The following is a 17,063-nucleotide window of genomic DNA, read 5'->3' on the forward strand; positions in this document are numbered from 1 at the left end:
GTCTTCAATCTTGGTGTAATTATCTTGTTCTGTGGCTGCTTCTCCCCTATGCTGACGGGATATAGGACTTGTGCTTCACACACAAGGGATGGTGGGAGGCAAATGGTCCCTTACTTAGCATCGTTTGCCCGACAGAGTTAAGCAGCAGGAGAGGTGCTGGTGTGTGGCTCCTCTTCTCATGGCCCAGCCTTGACGGCTGTGGTTACATGAAAGGGTAGCAGAGTAGGGAGTGGGAGCTGCCTGAAGCCTTCCCAGTAGGATGCTGCTCAGACTATCCCCTGTGCCACTGCAGTTTAAGCAATGGAAAAGCCAGGTGGTGGGGTGTGCGAGCCCAGTCTGCTCTGCTCATCCATTTCTAGTGGCGGGGCTCCAGCCTGTGTTGCTGTGTGGTATTGGGGACATTGGTGGCAACCAGCAGTGCGAGGGAACTTGCCCATTCTGGAGGTGGCCCCGTAAAGTCAGGGAGGCTGGTCCTGGGGTGGCAGAGCGGGGTGCTAGGATAATTGGAGACTGATCTGGTTTTCCTCAGCCCTGTTTCAGAGGAAGGAGGTTGTAGTTACTCTTTCACGGGTCTGGGACAAGATGCAGCCACGTGGCTGCTGGTCTAGTCTGCTGTTACCAATACCAGTTGGCTTTAAACTCAATTAGTTGCCCCTAGGCATTGGGTGTTTTGACAGTGCTTGTATGAGCTTATAATGTCATAAAACCTGATTTAGCCTAATTTGTTGTCAGCGTTTCTGGAGCTTGTGGTCTAAATTCAGTTAAACCAGACCACTGTGTGCAGAGTGGGCTGGGAGGCAGCTTCAGCATTGATGTTCCCATTAAAGGCCTGTGAGGGAGAGGAGGGGACACACAAGCACCTGCGGCCAATGTCACCGATGGGCACTGGGCTTGTCCCAGGTGCCCTGTGACTGGCAGGAGGGGCAGTGGTGGACACCCTCCCTCTGCCTGCTGAGGATGCTTCAGGGAATGACACTCACACAAGGATGGCATGGATTTGGGGCAGTTGGTGCAGCAGATGCAACCACCAGAGTGAGAAGCACATACTTGTTTAAAAAAAAAATCAGAAAAGTATCCCAGAGACTTCTTTTGAGCTTGCATCTGTCAACTGCAAAATAGAAATGACAGCAGCTAATGCTGTGACTGCCTTATTTTTAAATAATCTGGTGTAGCCCTGGGGGAAAATCATATTTTCAGAAGGTTTTTGACACTCTAGAAGGGGCCCAGCTGAAACAGACAGGGACAGTGACAACTGGGATGGCCATCTCAAGCGATGTTGAAATCCTCAGCCTTTGCACTGCAATAACCAGATGACACATTTCATCAGCATTGGAAGAAGCAAAATAAAGTAGTAGAGTATTTTCAACTAAGAAAAAAGATATTTAAAAAAAAATACGGTCAGATGACTAAACATTAATGAATACATCAACACTTTACGCTTTTCTGAACATTGTCAGTTCTGCCTCCTCTGGGAAAATAAAAGGCTTTAAAAATACTTAAAAAGCAAGAGTTTGACAGCATTTATGCTATGGTTATGTGAAAGTCCTTCACTTCTGTATTAAGCAAGAGGGCAGTGATCCTTCAGCCCAGGAAAAGAGAAACAGCATGCCTTTCCAAACCTCCTAGTGCCGATGCATTTTCCAAATACTGAATTAATGTCTGCTGGCATCAAAACTTGAAACAGATTTTGGCATGACACTGGTGCCTAAGGATGTGATTAGACTTCAGACCCTGATGCCAGTTCTTTGGGCAACTTCTCATTGTATGAACGACTGCAGAAACCTTTGGGAAGAGGAGTCTTGGAAGTAGATTGGATGCAGATAGGCAAAGGAAGGCACAGCTTGTGACAGCATCCAGCTGATGGGTTTACAATGGCTTTTTTTATTTAGACAGTCTTGGTGCAGTGCTGGGAACTGCAATTTGAAATTATTTAAAAAAAATCTTTTCTACAGGTATAGCCACAAAAAAGGCAGTGCCCACCAAAGATTGTTCTCCTGCTCTCACATTTGTCTTTCTGTCAGGATGGGTTTTTACAAGTGAGCCATGTGAACTTCAAAGCCAATAGACAGTAATGCATTTCCAGCTCATTTCCATACACAAGTGCAAAACCGTAACCTAGCAGAACTTTTATTTTAATTGTACATTCACATTTCTCCATTGATGTGGGCGGCTTGTACACTGCCGAGTGATAAAGTTACACAGCTCTGCTCTTTTCGTGCATTGATTTCAGCCATCAAAGAAACTTAGAAAACTAACAATAAACAACTTTTCCATATATCTGTAGTCAGGCTGGGAAAAATTATGGGATTTTCTTTTTCCTTCCCTTCCTGCCCCCTGGCAACCAAATTCCCCTGACTTTTAGGCTTTTCTGTTTTAAATGACTGATAACATTACTTAATATTTAAGATGGTTTCTGATGGGTCTCTCGCAATGAACCTGGCTTAGGTGCACACTAGGCTGTGCTGCTCTCACTCCTCTGGTAGCTCGTTTGGGTGCATCGTTAGCAGCTGTTGTGACGTGCTCTTCGACAGTGCTGCGGGACAATATAATTTTTCTTAGCCTGCTATTTTTTCCCAACATTTTAGTTTCATCACAAGTCAGTTGCGGTGCTTTACAGTTTACAGACCTTTTTTGGCACAACCTTCTCTGTAGACTGAAAGCCATTCCGAAAATGACAAAAAAATGCCGCAACCAATTAGCACGTACAAACATTTATTTTGAAATTTCCATTCTGACTGTTATGAAGAATTACATCATCAAAGCACTTCATGGCAGTGAAAATAGCTCTTACCCCTCTGACTCATCCATTACTCCATTAAAGCTGCAAAATGTGCAATCTGCTTGAAAAATAGGTTGCTTTTTATTCAGTTTCCCATGAAAAGTCAAAATTTGTAACAAAAAAAAGGAAAAAAACAAACCAGCCCAGCTTATAGGGACTCTACATCTGATCCTCTCCCCCTTCCCCCAAAAATAACTTACAAAGATAGTTTAAAGTTTTAAATGAGTTTAAAACCAAGTGCATCTTTTTTATTATTTTTTTTCTTCTTCTCATAATAATCTTAAAATTCTAAAAACCCATAATTTACTTTCTTGGAAAAAAGGCAGCGAGCCGTTGCTTCTTGATTGGAAGAATATGTATCTCCGGTGAGTTCATTTTCTTTAGCTTTACGCTCCTGTTTTTGATGGGTTTCCTGAGGGCCTCGGCGCTGTCCCGGGACTCGGGTGGGCTCTTCACATCATAGCACTGCAGCACCGAGTCCTGGGGCAGGTCCCTTTTGAAGGAAAAGTTTTTGGTGGAGACCCCCGACAGGCCCTTGATCTTGCCGCAGAAGATGGTGGGCACGGCATCCTTGACGGAGACGATGACTTTGGCTGTCTGCGAGGTGCTGACGATTTCGATGTTGTTGCCGGCCTTAGGCTCGCAGCCCGCCCTGCCCGCCTGTTCCACCAGCCACTTCTGTGGCTGCCGCAGCAGCTCGGCCGTGCTGCTGCCCGGCGCCCTGCCCTCCGCCTTGCCTGCCGCCTCTGGGGGCTTGCAGGGGGCGAAGGGGGCAGCCGGGCCGGGAAGCTTGTCCGGCATGGGGTGGGCACTGCCCTCAGTGGTGGTGGTGGGGCCAGGGCCAGCTGCCTCCCCGTGGGGCGCCCCTGGCTTGCGACACGAGGCGAGGGACAGGTCCAGGGCCCCGTCCTCTGGTGGTGGTGGTGGTGGTGGCAGCGTGGCCTCGCTGGCCCGAAGCGCAGGCGGCCCTTTCATGGAGAGGTCCAAGGCCTCGTTCTCACCACCCATCTTGATGACAGTGTGACGGCTCAGCTGGGGAAACTCTCGTGGGTGGAGGAGTTCAAAGGGCTTTGTCTCCTCCTTCTCCAGGGGGGTCTGGGTGCCCTTGCAGGAGTGAGGGGTGAAGAGTGGTGGCTTGGGTGGGTCAGGGGCTGCCTTGGCCTCAGTGCCATGGGGCACAGGGATGGGGACAGGGATGGGGATGGGGACAGGGACAGGCAGGGGCACAATGACGGGGTAGGGCACCAGCAGCGTGGCAGGGGGCACCAGTGGGGAGAGGGGTGAGCTGAAGGCCTGGGGTGGGAGAGTGGCGTAGTCAGGGGGTGGCTGACAGGGAGCAGAACCCAGGGCACCCTGTGAGGGAAACAGGTCCTGAAGGACGGCAGCAAACCCCGGTGTCTGAAAGACGGGGGGCAGGACGGACTCTTGAGTTTGGCCAGAGGGCTTGGGATCCAGGAGCTGGGGCTGCCCAACAGGGGTAGTGGTGCCGGGGAAAAGGCCAGTGTGCAAGGGGCTGGTAGGGCAGGCAGCCCCCGGGGGCAGCACCAGGGGTGAGTTCAGGTGCTGGAAGACATGCTGCTCCAGGAGGACGGGCAGCGGGATGGGGCCCTGGGTGGTCATGACGTAGGGGGTGGCAGCATTGGTGGCTGGCATCTGTGGGGCAGCGCTGCCGGCAACCTGCAGGTGGATGGGTAGGACAACAGGGCTGTCCCCCAGGCAGATGGGCTGCAGCACAGTGGCCGCCACCTTTAGAGCCACCCCACTCTGCGACTCGGCCGGAGGTGTCAGGATGGAGGGTGCAGGAACTGTCACCAGCGGGGAAAGGGCTTTCTTCATCAGGTCAGCCGAGTTGATGTTCCAGGCCTCTGCTGTGATCAACTGGGCCACCCCATTCTCCAGCTTGTTGTTGGCCATTGCTGAGGGCGAGTTGGTGACATCCATGGGCAGGTTTGGGGCATCCTTGTACAGCTCCTCCATGTTGCAGGGCTTCTCGGGCTCTGCTGGTGCCACCTCTACATTGCTGTCAGTGGGATCTGTGGCAGCTCCACGCTGCCAGGAGCATCAGCACCGACATAATTTGGCCTGCAAGCCAAAAAACATATTTTAGGCACCACATAAATCTCCTCCCTAAAATAATATTTGCAATTGCCTTTAAAGACCCCGTCACCAAAGAAAAGCTGTTAAGTGTTTCCATGCTTCAGGCTAACGTATGTATAAGACTGCACTAAATATACAGAGATGCTGGATATACATACATCCGTGAGTGTTGTGCAAAGAGTTTTGAGGAACTTATATTTAGCCATAAACACAGATAATTTAAAAGGCCTCGAGGAATGCCTGCAGCCAAAAAAACCCTCCCAGTACACAGCCTGAAACAAGGACTCGGGATGCCCATTCCACGTTTTTAAACAAAGCTTCACGTAATGACAGTGCACGGCAGAGCTCAGTGATAGCATGTTGTTTTAACTCAACAGAAGCCCCCAAAACAAGTATTTCTAAGAATATTCCGCCACTGGCAAAGGCTACTTGATTCCCCTTCAGTACTTGTCCCTTTTTCATTCTGCTGGGATTTACTGAAGGCAAGCAGACGAGCGCTGCACAGTGCATACAGCACCTCCGAAACTGCTGTGTACAGGACCTGAAAGGAGCATGACCAGGCAACAGCAAAGCAAAACCAATCCAAACCCCAGTGTTCACCCTGCCACAGAGCTAGATACAGTAACATGAACCAGGCACCTGATTCATTAAAGACCTGAAGAATAACACCAAAAAAAAAAAAGGCAACTTCAAATTTATTTTGACAGCCCAAGTCTTTATATCAACCAACCAAATGGCAATTAAAAAAGGGCAGAGATGGTTCTGTTCATGATTATGGTGAAATTTGCAGCCTGTTACCCCTAAAGACTATCACCTCCCTCCCCTTGGGAAAAAAAACCAAAGCAAACCAGCAAATTAATGGTGCTGCACATCCATTGTAGTGGGTTTCTGTGGCTGGGTTTTGGTAGTGGGGGGCTACAGGGGTGGCTTCTGTTAGAAGCTACTAGAAGCTTCCCCTATCCCGTGGAGCCAATGCCAGCCGGCTCCAGGACGGACTTCCTGCCGCTGGCCAAGGCTGAGCCAATTAGGAGTAATAGTAACACCTCTGTGATAACATATTTAAGAAAAGAAGATTGTTCCGCAGAAGAAATTCCAGCCAGGGAAGAGCGGAGTGAGAACATGTGAACAACAATGTAGACACCAAGGTCAGTGCAGAAGGAGGGGCAGGAGATGCTCCAGGCACCAGAGCTGAGGCCCTGCAGCCCGTGGTGCAGACCATGGTGGAGCAGCTGTGCCCCTGCAGCCCATGGAGGACCATCGGGGTGCAGAGACCCACCTGCAGCCCATGGAGGAGCCCATGCTGGAGCAGGTGGATGCATGAAGGAGGCTGTGACCCCATGGGAGGCCCAAGATGGAGCAGGGTCCTGCCGAGACCTGCAGCCTGTGGAGAGGGAAGCCCACGCAGGAGCAGGTTTTTCCTGGGTAGGACTTGTGGCCCCTGTGGGGGACCCACGTTGGTACAGCTCATTCGTGAAGGACTGCACCCCATGGAGGAGTGACCCACGGGACAGCAGTTTGGGAAGAGCTGCTGCCTGAGGGATGGACTCATGCTGGAGAAGTCCACCAAGGACTGTCTCCTGTGGGAGGGACCCCATGGGAGCAGGGAAAGGACTCCTCTCCCTGAGCAGCGGCAGAAACAACAACTGACTGCAACCCCCATTCCCCGTCCCCCTGCACCGCTGGGGGGGAGGAGGGAGAACACGGAAGGAAGGAGGGGTGGGGGAAGGTGTTTTTAAGACTGTTGTATTTTCTTTGGCTCTTATCCTGTTAGTAATAATTATAATTATTATCCCCACTTTGAGTCTTGTTTTGCCCGTGAATGTAATCAGTCACTGACCTCTCCCAGCTCTTATCTCTCATGATATTCTTAGCTGTTTTTTTTCTCTCTCTCCTCTGTCCAGTTGCAGAGGGGAGAGTGAGAGAGCAGCTTTAGTGGGTACCTGGTATCTGGCCAGGGTCAACCCACTACAGTCTTTTTGGTGGCCTGTACGGGGAAGTCATGAAGATTTTGAGATAAGGATAGTAATTGGGAGAGGTAACGGGCAAAACAAGTATTGAACAACGTCAGAGAATAAAATGATCGTGGGGAATTTTTGCTGTAGTTGTGGTAAAGGTACAAGGAGTGGATTTTGTGTAAATTGTCCACTTAAGTTTGGTGTTATGATGATGTTATTTTTATTTTTGGTGGGGAGAATTTTCGTTACATTCTTGTTTTGGTAGGTTGTTATTTTTGTTTATGTAAGGGAAGGTTGTGTGATGAATGTGGAATTTAAAATTCTTAAATATGTGATTCACAGAGGCGAGGGGTGGAATGTCCAGGGTCAACCTACTACATCCATTTATTTAGAGGGCTAAATAATTTCTGCCCTGTTAGCTGGTGCCAGCAGATTTTGGCTGATGCCTGGCCGCTCCACCTGGTGCTGCCCATGCCTCCTCCGAAGTGTGCAGTGAATCCTGCTGAAATAATAATCACCATGGAAACTTGTCCAGTTTCAACTCCGTTACCATGGGAAAGCACTGGCGCACCCCAAATCTACATTTTTCACCTGTACACGGCTGAATTCTGCTCTGTGATGGCAAATCGTGTGCCATCACTTGGCTACTCAGGCCCGTGGGAGTGAGGCACCTCCCCCTGCAAGCACCATGGCTTTGGGATGACAGGAGATGACAGGGAGGGCAGCACCACTCCAAAACTGGATGGGTAGAGAGTCCCAGCTCGGGGATGTGCCTGTGAGAGCATGCAAATAGCTCCATGGCTCTGGTGCTTACAGAAATTATTTGCTTGTGCAGATGTTTGTAAGACCAACAAACCTGCAAAGGGGACAGGGAAAAAGGAAAAAAAAACCAAACCCCACAAACAGAGGCTAAAAAATGTCCAAGGCAGGGAAGCGGGAAATCTAAGTCTCTCCTGAGACTTGTAAATCCTTGGATTTGGCAGTAAGATCCTATGGTGAGCACAAGACTACCTACAGCAGAAATGCCAGGAGTTGATAGTAGAGGCTGGCTGCGTAAAATGCTAATAATTTATCAGGCACGTTTGAGTTCTTAAAAAAGGATTTTTAAAAGTAAACAGATAAGTCATTTCTTTTCCTCTCCTGCTGCTGGCTTAAGGAGAATAATTCTGGATTTTTGTCATCTCCTGAAATGTTCTGCAGAAAACATTCACAAATATAGGGTTGAAGGGTTTTTTTGTTTGTTTCCTTTTTTCAAGCCTTGGCTGACACAGATTACAGGGAGGCAGAGATGGCCAAGCATGGGAAAACAGGAGCAAAAATAAAATCAAGAATCAGTATAAAAAGCATGGTGCCAGTGTTGTTTTGAAAAAAAAAAGAGCAATTGTTTCTAAAAATAAAGACAATGAGGAGACAGCTCAGCAGATTCAAGCTGAAAAAAAATAGACATCGTCATTTCTATCAAGGAATTAAAAAGCCATTTTCTACTGCTCTTATATAATCTCTGCCTCCCTGTTTTTCAAATGACCATTTTAAACCCCTGGGTCTCTGCAGCACACACCAGCATCTTTGCTCCTCCAGCTGCTGCAGCACAGCCGAGTATTTTGCACGACAATGTCTCTTCCCAATGTTTCTGTTTGCTTGGGAAGCATGAGATCACGGTGTTTTCACAGAGAATTAATGATCTGGCAGAGACAGGAAATTCCCCTGGCAAACCCATTTCATGTTGAGAAACAGAAAAATTAAGATGAAAATTATGCTGTGTAAGAGACTTGAGGGATTAGCCTGCTGTATGGACCCATGGAGAGAGAGAGACAGATCACTGCTTAAGATGAAAGTATAAAACATAATAAAATCTCCCCATTGCTGCTTTAAAAGGCGACAAGGCTGGAGGCAGAGGAAATATCGGAAATGAGGAGAAGAAGAGCTCATCTATCACCATCAGACACCTTGAAGAAATGCCTGTGGGCTTGGCTGGTTTTTTTAAAGCATAGTCAAATATTGTTTTCCACACTGAATCCTATATGTTCCTGGGAACTATAAATATACATTGTTGAGCTCTTGGTCCTATACTACCTCTGGGAGGGCCCCATGGTGCAAAGGAAAGGAGACAAGAAAGGTGAGGCACAGCCCTTGATCCAGGTTTATGGGTTTGGGGTGGGGGTTTTTCCTCCCCTCACCTTTCTTATGTGGAATTGTATCTTCCAGTACACCTGCTTCTTGAGCATGTCATCATTACAGAAAAAAAATTAACATACATATATATTTATATATATATATATACACACAAAAACACACTTAAAAATATTTCCCAATCCTGCCCTCAGCCTGCAGCTTGGCAGTAGCTGGCTGCCAGATACAGTGGAGTCCCAGCACAACTTGCCTCTGGCTCCCTGTAAAGCAATTTTCAGTTTCATTTGGGAGGGAATCTCAGGGCTCCTAAACACGTGTTTGACTAAACACCTATTATCAAGGTCAGTAACCAGACAGAGCGAAAAGGATCCAAGTCCCCAACCCTCAAGTGAGGAAACCTTTGAAGATCTGAGATAAGAGACAGGCTGAAGTTGTCCAAAGAGGTGTTTCCTAGTTCCTGGACTCCTTTTTTATATACTCCTTATATCAGGTACACAGTACAAAACCTTAAATCAACATGGAAATGACTGAAACTAAAGTCAATTTTTAGTACTGGTATTAATAATGATAGCTACACTATATTTCTCCTTTAATAAAAATTAACTTGAAGTATGTGCTAGGTTTCAGGGTTTTTTGGGAGTCTTTTAAAATTGCTGCTTTACTACACACAAATGACTCAGTTATCCAGTTTTTAAAATAAGTTTCACATCCCTAATATACATGAAAGAAGGTAATATAATCCAGTGAAAGTGCCTTAAGTTTCCTTTGTCTACCATACCTCAGTGCTGGAAAATCAATTAATTTCACTTTCCCAACTTATCTATTTTATATTTATTTTGGTGTTTGTTTTAATTGAAAAGAAGCTTGCAATACTGAAATGAGCCCTATTGTAAATAAGCCAAGCTTTCCTATCGAGTGCTGATAAGAGTTAAGTTCATGGCACTATGCAATGATGTGTGTAACTGTACAGGAAATGGTATCTTAGCTATACAAAAATGCCATGAAAGGCTAGTGATCACTCTAGCTTATTTTTTTATCTCCTGCTGATGGCTGTGCAACAGACTTTTCTCAGGGCTGCTGGGTGCCTTCCTGTGGGGCAACAGCATGGCACCATACACAGAGACCCCTGTGCTCTGCTTGCTCATCCATACCATGGCTCATACCTCACTATCTACACAGAACTCAAATTATACTGTGCACACTACGATGCTCCCTTAGTGGGATGCCTGGCGCAGTATCTCCTGGAAAAATAGGGTTTTCCTTCAGTATAAACACAGTAACAAACAGAAAATTAGAAATCTGACTTAATTGGGCAGCTTGGGGACAAAATTATGGTTGGATTTGGACTTCAATGTTTTCCCAAAACTCACTGCTTAATGTCGCTGATCCTCCTGCCAGAAGCAATGTTTTATTTTTTGCTCTGCAGAAGGCCATTAACAAGGGCTGTGGTGAGAGCAGCCCTGACAGGGACGTCTCACCTTCAGGAGGCCAGCAGAGCTGCCAAGCATCTCCATGGCCTGCACCTGACCAGAGCATCATACTGGGTCCTGCACGGCCCAGTCCTCATCAGGCTGCTCCTGCCACCGCATGGCAACACATCCCATCACCCTTGGTGCAACACGAAACCACACGCCCAACCCGTGCCCTACTGGCACACGGGTTTCTGAAGGAGCTCGGGGTTGGGCCTGCTCACCCTCAGCTGTCTCAGCAGCCGAAGCTCAACCCATGTTTCTGCATCCTTTTGCTGTAAATACACAAGTGGGCCATGAGGACACATATCGACACAGACCAACCAGCAACAAATCGTCTTCCATCCTACAAATTTTGGTCTCTATAGTTTCAGCCATATACAAAGGCTTCACCATATTATTAGTGATGTTTTGTTGCTAGAATAGAAAAAATGTATTTAAATGAACTGAGCTTTCATATACTAAATACATGGAACTGTTACTATGCAAATAACACATGGGTGGGCTCTCCCATACATGCAAACCACAGATGAGTTCAGCAGTGTTTGCCTCCCATATTTCCCATTGATTCATCTATTCATCCAGGTACCTGGGACTGCCAATGCTGGCTACCCCATATACCCTTTTAGTAGTGTAAACCTCAAGCACCAAAGGGCAAAGGAATGACCAACTCAGAGATAATGGTGAACTTGCCTCCTCCTTGTGTTGCACCATTTGTGGTGCTGCATTTGATACCTCCCCAACACATCAGCTGAGTGCAGAGGCACCAGGAGGGACAGTGGGCCCTGTTCCCCTTCTGCTTGCAGAAGGGCTCTCCAAGGTAGGGCCAGGCAGAGCAAAGGAGACCTACAGGACATTTCCTAAGGCAAGCAGCCTTTCACACACTGCCTCTAGAAAAGGGACTCAATGACTCCTCTTGGTCATCACAAAAGGGGAATCACAGGGGATGCACTTCTCTGTCTGCTCCATGGGGCACCAGGGAAGCATCCTGGTTTAGCCCTACCCTCTTCTGCCTCATTCCCTTGACGCCAACACCCAGGAATGCCCTGTTAAGATTTAGGAGGCACCATTCAAAATCAACTGAGGACAAGCAGAGAAAGGCACTAGAAAGAAAGATGGGCAGGATTCATTCTGGTACCAAGAAGCGAGAGAAGGGAAGGCTACACTGGGGTTTCCCTGCCAGTATGAAAGCTACACCCACAGACATTTCTGCCCACCACTCTGCACAACCTCTTCCGCTCACCATGCACCTAGCACTGCCCAATGTTACTTCTCACTCTATGGAAGCTACGCCACGGAGGATGAGCTGGACACTGCCAAGGAACAGTTAAAATAAGCATCTCATCAGACAACTTCAAGAGACACCAGAGAAATAACAAGACTCCAATGCAGCTCATGCAACAGGTACTCTTATTTTCCACCATTGCATTATGGTTCCTTCCAGGAGGAAAAGCTATTTGTGTCAAGGCTTCTATCCAGGCTGTTAAGCCCTGGGGGAATGAGAGGGAAAGGAAATCATTACAGCAGTGCAAAATAGCACGTTATAGATGGGACACTGACAATATGTATACACTGCTTCGGCACACAGCATGATCGTTCTCAAATGCAGGGACTTGACTAACTGATCCTACTCTGGTCTTTTAAATAGTTCAGTTGAATAAATACCACGGCAGTCTGTCTATTGCACAGGCTAATCACCTGCAAAGAGCATGTTAGAGTCATATATTTGCTAACTGTATTGCTGTTGTCAACAGCCTGTAGTTAGCAATCCATTCCAGGGAGGAGAGAACTCACTTTTTCCTCATTTAAAAACAAATCAGAACAATTGAAAAAAACAATCCTGTCATGGGCCTGAAACCAGTGTCTTTACTCCCAAGGGCAATATATACAAGACAGACAATAAATGCTGTGGAAGGAACAGAACATTTGCCTGACAAATTTCAACCTGTAGTGAATTTTTATATCCAATTTGAAAGCCTCACAAAACCCCTTATATTGGCAGTGGAAACTGTGACATATGCCAAGCGTAAGGGAGACTGCAGTTGCCACTGTACTGTCAGAGGCCTTTTCCCTTCCCTTCCCTTCCCTTCCCTTCCCTTCCCTTCCCTTCCCTTCCCTTCCCTTCCCTTCCCTTCCCTTCCCTTCCCTTCCCTTCCCGTCCCTTCCCTTCCCGTCCCTTCCCAAACCTTCCCAAACCTTCCCAAACCTTCCCAAACCTTCCCTTCCCAAACCTTCTCTTCCCTTGAAAATATTTGAGATTGATCTTGCTATTGCCAAATCTTCCAGTTTCTTGTATCTGCAGTGTATCCCAGTTCCTGGGGTCTCTAAACTGTCATGCTTGGAGGAACCTTGCAGCAAGTTTATGAAAATAAAACCTTTCCAATGGCGGTTTATTTTTTGTCCTTGGTATAGTACAGAAACACCTGAACAGCATCAGCTCACTTAGCCTCCAGAAAGCTGAACACATGCTTCAAGGTGGAGACAGTGCACAGAAATCTGATGTATTAAGCCTGACACATGAAGGACAAATATAAATTTGCCAGCCATAATTACTGCTGAGTCATGTGCCACCTGGTTCAGTGACGTCCCTTTGACCCAGCAGGTGCTTCTGACTCAGTGCAGCTTTCGTGGTCAAATTTCTGTTCCAACAGGGGAGACAAGTTAGTGTTTTTGTGACTGCAGAAGTACCAGTTTAAATCAGCTTTCCCTCTATGCAGTTGGCAGTGCGCAGGTGTCTCCTTCCAAAGCATGATGTAGTCCCTTGGGACGGGAATGTCAGTGGCTCCAGCATTGTGTTGGGACAGACACATCAGTGCCCAGCAATCACACTCCTGCCCTGAGCACCTGCCATGGGAAGGTGCTCCCTGCATAGCCCTGGGGGTGCATCTTTTCTGCAGCACTTTCCCAAAAGCTAAACTGGAAAGCGGCTTGTTCCTGGGAAAGTCCTGCTGCACTCTCCTCTCCATCTCTCAGCCCCACTGAGCACCACTCAGAATCACTGAATCACAGATGGACTGAGGCTGAAAGGAACTTCTGGAGGTTACCTGGTCCAACCCCCCTGGTCAAGCAGGGCCAACTAGAGCTAGCTGCCCCAGACTGTGGCCAGATGGTTTTTGAGCATTTCCAAGGATGGAGATACCATGACCTCCCTGGACAGCCTGTGCCAAGGCTTGGTCACCCTCACAATGAAAAAGTGCTTCCTGATATTCAAAGGGAACCTCCTGTGTTTCAGTTTGTGCCCGTTGCCTCTGGTCCTATCACCGGGCACCACTTCAAAGATCCTGGTTCCATCCTCTGCACTCTCCCTTCAGGTATTTCTGTGCACTGATGAGATTCTCCCTGAGCCTTTCCTTCTCCCAGCTGAACTGTTTCAGCCTTTCCTCACAGGAGAGATACTCTAGCCCATCATCTTTGTGGCTCGTGGTCAACTTGGTGTCCACCAGGACACCCCAGGTCCTTTTCTGCCAAGTTGCTTCCCAGATGGGCAGCCTTCAGCATGTACTGGTGCCTGGAGTTGTCCCCAGGTGCAGGGCTTTGCACTTCCCCTTGCTGAACTTCATGAGGCTCCTGTCAGCCCATTCCTCCCACATGTTGATGTCCCTCTGGATGGCAGCACAGCCCTCTGATGTAACAGCCACTCCTGCTGGTTTTGTGCAATCTGCAAACTTCTGCAGGTATGCTCTGCCCATCATCCACACCATTAATGAAGAGGTTGAGCAGGACTGGACCCAGTACTGACCTCTGGAACACACCACTATTCACCGGCCTCCAGCAGGACTTTGTGCTGCTGATGTCCACTATCTAGGCCTGGCCATTCAGCCAGTTTCCAATCCACTTTGTGCTCATCCAGCCCCCGCATCAAGCAGTGTGTCCTTGAGGATCTTACAGGAGACAGTGACAAAGGCCTTCCTCAAGTCCACATAGACAATATCCACCACTCTACTCTTATCTACCAGGTTCTCCTCGCATACAGGAGGTCAGCTTCCCACAGGGAAGGCAAACTGACAATGGATTGAGAGTCTCAGAAAGTCTAAATTAAAATTATATGAGGGGAAAAATGGAACTTACTCTAGGGATCTATCTTGCATCAGAGCTCCTGAGATTTACTATACCTTAACCTCCACAGCTATCACACACACTGTGCACCGATGTATTTACTTTTGTAGTAAGATCATAGGAAGAATGCAGACTCATGCTAGCATTCTTGGGCTCAAAGTGCATGATTTTCCTATGGGAAAAAATATTTTAAAGAATTTTTCTTGTCATTAAATATCCCATTTAACTGATTATTTAGTATCGCTTTCAATCAAAACATTATATTCGCCAGCAAAGCAAAGAAAAATGAGCTGGTTTGAGTACACAGAGCTAAACAAAACAAACAAGAGAGCCCTTGCTTTACAGTAAATTTTAAAACCCATGCATTTTGTTTTCCCAGCAATCAATACACCAATGATAACAAGAGGAAAAGGGTACCAATTAAACATAATTGCCAGCCTTGCTTCCCCCAAAACCCGAAACAAAAAGCACTCAGTGTCAGCCTAATAAAATATTTTTTCCTTTCCCAGTCAAGTGCCTTATTAAACAGCCCTTAAAGCATCTCAGTTCTTACAAAGGATTTCCAAGTTTGATATCAGTGAAACGACTTCAAAGCATCATTAGTTTCCCAGTGGAGGTTTGTTCACTGATCTGAGACACTAGGCTCACTATTTTGTCCTGACTCTCACCACTGATCCCAGGCACAGATATTTTTACTACACTCACTTGATCTTTTCCAACATCCAGATGAGAACTGGTATCAGTGTGGCAAAGGCTGCCATCCATTGCCCATCTCTTCTTGCTTATGTGAATCTGTCTTGCTCCTGGTACAAAAGACAGGGACCCTGCCATGGACTAGTTACCAAGTCTCAGCTGACAGATTAGTGAGGTAAAATTAAAAATCAGTTCTTAAGCTGCTCCGGCACTTTTGCAGGCAAAACATCTGACTTTTCCCCATTATATCAACATGGTTTTGACTACTTTGTCTGTCTCCCAACTAGCTGCAATAGTGAAGCACTCCAGACTTGAGGAGTAAACCAGCCTCACCAGCTCAAACCCCATAAATGAAGCAAAGTGCCACCAGTATCACATATGCCCCCAGTGACCCAGGCCTTCAGACTCACTGCAAACCCCTTCCTGCATACTCCTTACAGCACCCCAGCTCCAGTTAAAAAACACTTTTTGTTGGCGCAGACAGGGCCAGAATAGGGCTAAACTCAGCAATGCTAAGGGGACTCCCCTTAAGCTTGTCTTGCTTTCTGGACCTTCTTGAGACAGAAAGGAAGAACAAGTAGATACCAGTTTTATTATATTTTAAAGCCATGGGGGTTAGAATAGCAAATTCCAACACTTCTGTAACTCATCTTAAATCAACTGAAAGCCACATTTTCACATAACCTCTCATTGTCCTAATATAGCCTGGTTTAAATAAATAAATAATGAGAAGAAAAGCAAAACTAAATGAAAAACTGAACCTTCCAGCTTGCAGATCCTTTCTGGTGATTTACGAACGCTCCTATCTAAGAACATGGGTAAGGACATGCATGTGATGAACCACATCTACATGTGTCACCCAGGTTGCCATGGTGGGCCGAAAGGGCAAACCCTTTCTCCTGCCCCTAGCTCTGATGACTCTCATAGCACAGATATTGTCCCAAATGACAAGATTTAGGGATGGGCCAAAGAGCTGGGGATCAACAACACACTCATGAGCTTATTTTCCCTTGTGGGACAGGATCTCACTTGGGAGCACAGGCAAAGATGAAGGTGCAGGAGTATTGCGGTGCTGCCTGAGGAGTAAAAGGGTAGAGGAGTCTTCCCCTCTCCCTGTACAAACGGTGGTTATTTAATACTTCATCTTTCCCCACTAGCATAAGTAACCAAATGCTGCATCACCTTGCCACTTCAAGATCAAGCCTATGCTCATAGTTTCAGATTTATTAGACTGAATCTCCTCCTCTCCCACCCCATCACTTCGATAAACCAAGCCCAACATTTAATCAGCTACATGACGGCTCTAACTCTCAGCAGAAAGTATGCGCATAGCAGATTTCAAGTACTCATGCACCACCCTATCTCTAATATGCGGATGGAAAAAAACCTTCAAGCAAAAAAAGTCCCTCATTTTTATCCTTGCAAAATATTTAAGCAGTTGCAAGGATTTTGTTTAAAAGAGACCGAAAAATGTAAGACTCCTGTAATGTGAGAAAAAATGCAGCACTTTTTTCTTTGAATCTCACATCCTTTTACACACGCTTTCATCACAGCGTTTGTACCAAGTGTGTTTCCTGGTTTGACTTTGAGGGGCAGAGAATTGACCTCTTCTCTCCATCGTGCTGTGATGCACGAGATGTCAGATGAATTCTGACTGAATTCAAAATAACACCCAGCATGAGAGGCAGCATGACAGTGCTGATGGATGTAACGAGAAAACCTCACAACCTTTCAACGTGTTTTCACCCACAAAGACCAATTTTGTCTTCCTAGAAGCCCCTCGACTGGTGTGAAATATGCCTCTGACAGATGACTCTGACCACAAATAATATGTAAATAACAGAAAATACTGAAAATAGGTCATGTTACATCTCAGTGCCACTG

The 17,063-nt window shown here is 46.8% G+C and overlaps 1 protein-coding gene across 2 annotated transcripts in view; it reads right to left on the minus strand.

The window, feature by feature from the left end:
* Positions 1-1,861: 1,861 nt before the first annotated feature.
* The window catches only part of RAI2 (retinoic acid induced 2), a 48,325-nt gene continuing 33,123 nt past the window's right edge, over positions 1,862-17,063 (minus strand). For both annotated transcript variants that reach the window (XM_027738306.2, XM_027738307.2), the window contains exon 2: positions 1,862-4,861. In XM_027738306.2, the coding sequence (XP_027594107.1) occupies positions 3,083-4,756 (1,674 nt within the window). In that variant the 5' untranslated portion in view covers positions 4,757-4,861 and the 3' untranslated portion in view covers positions 1,862-3,082. The remainder of the gene's footprint in view (positions 4,862-17,063) is intronic.

Source organism: Pipra filicauda, unplaced genomic scaffold (genome assembly GCF_003945595.2).
Source record: "Pipra filicauda isolate LSUMZ 115617 unplaced genomic scaffold, ASM394559v2 scaffold12_size5214236_pilon, whole genome shotgun sequence".
NCBI classification, from domain to species: Eukaryota; Metazoa; Chordata; class Aves; order Passeriformes; family Pipridae; genus Pipra; species Pipra filicauda.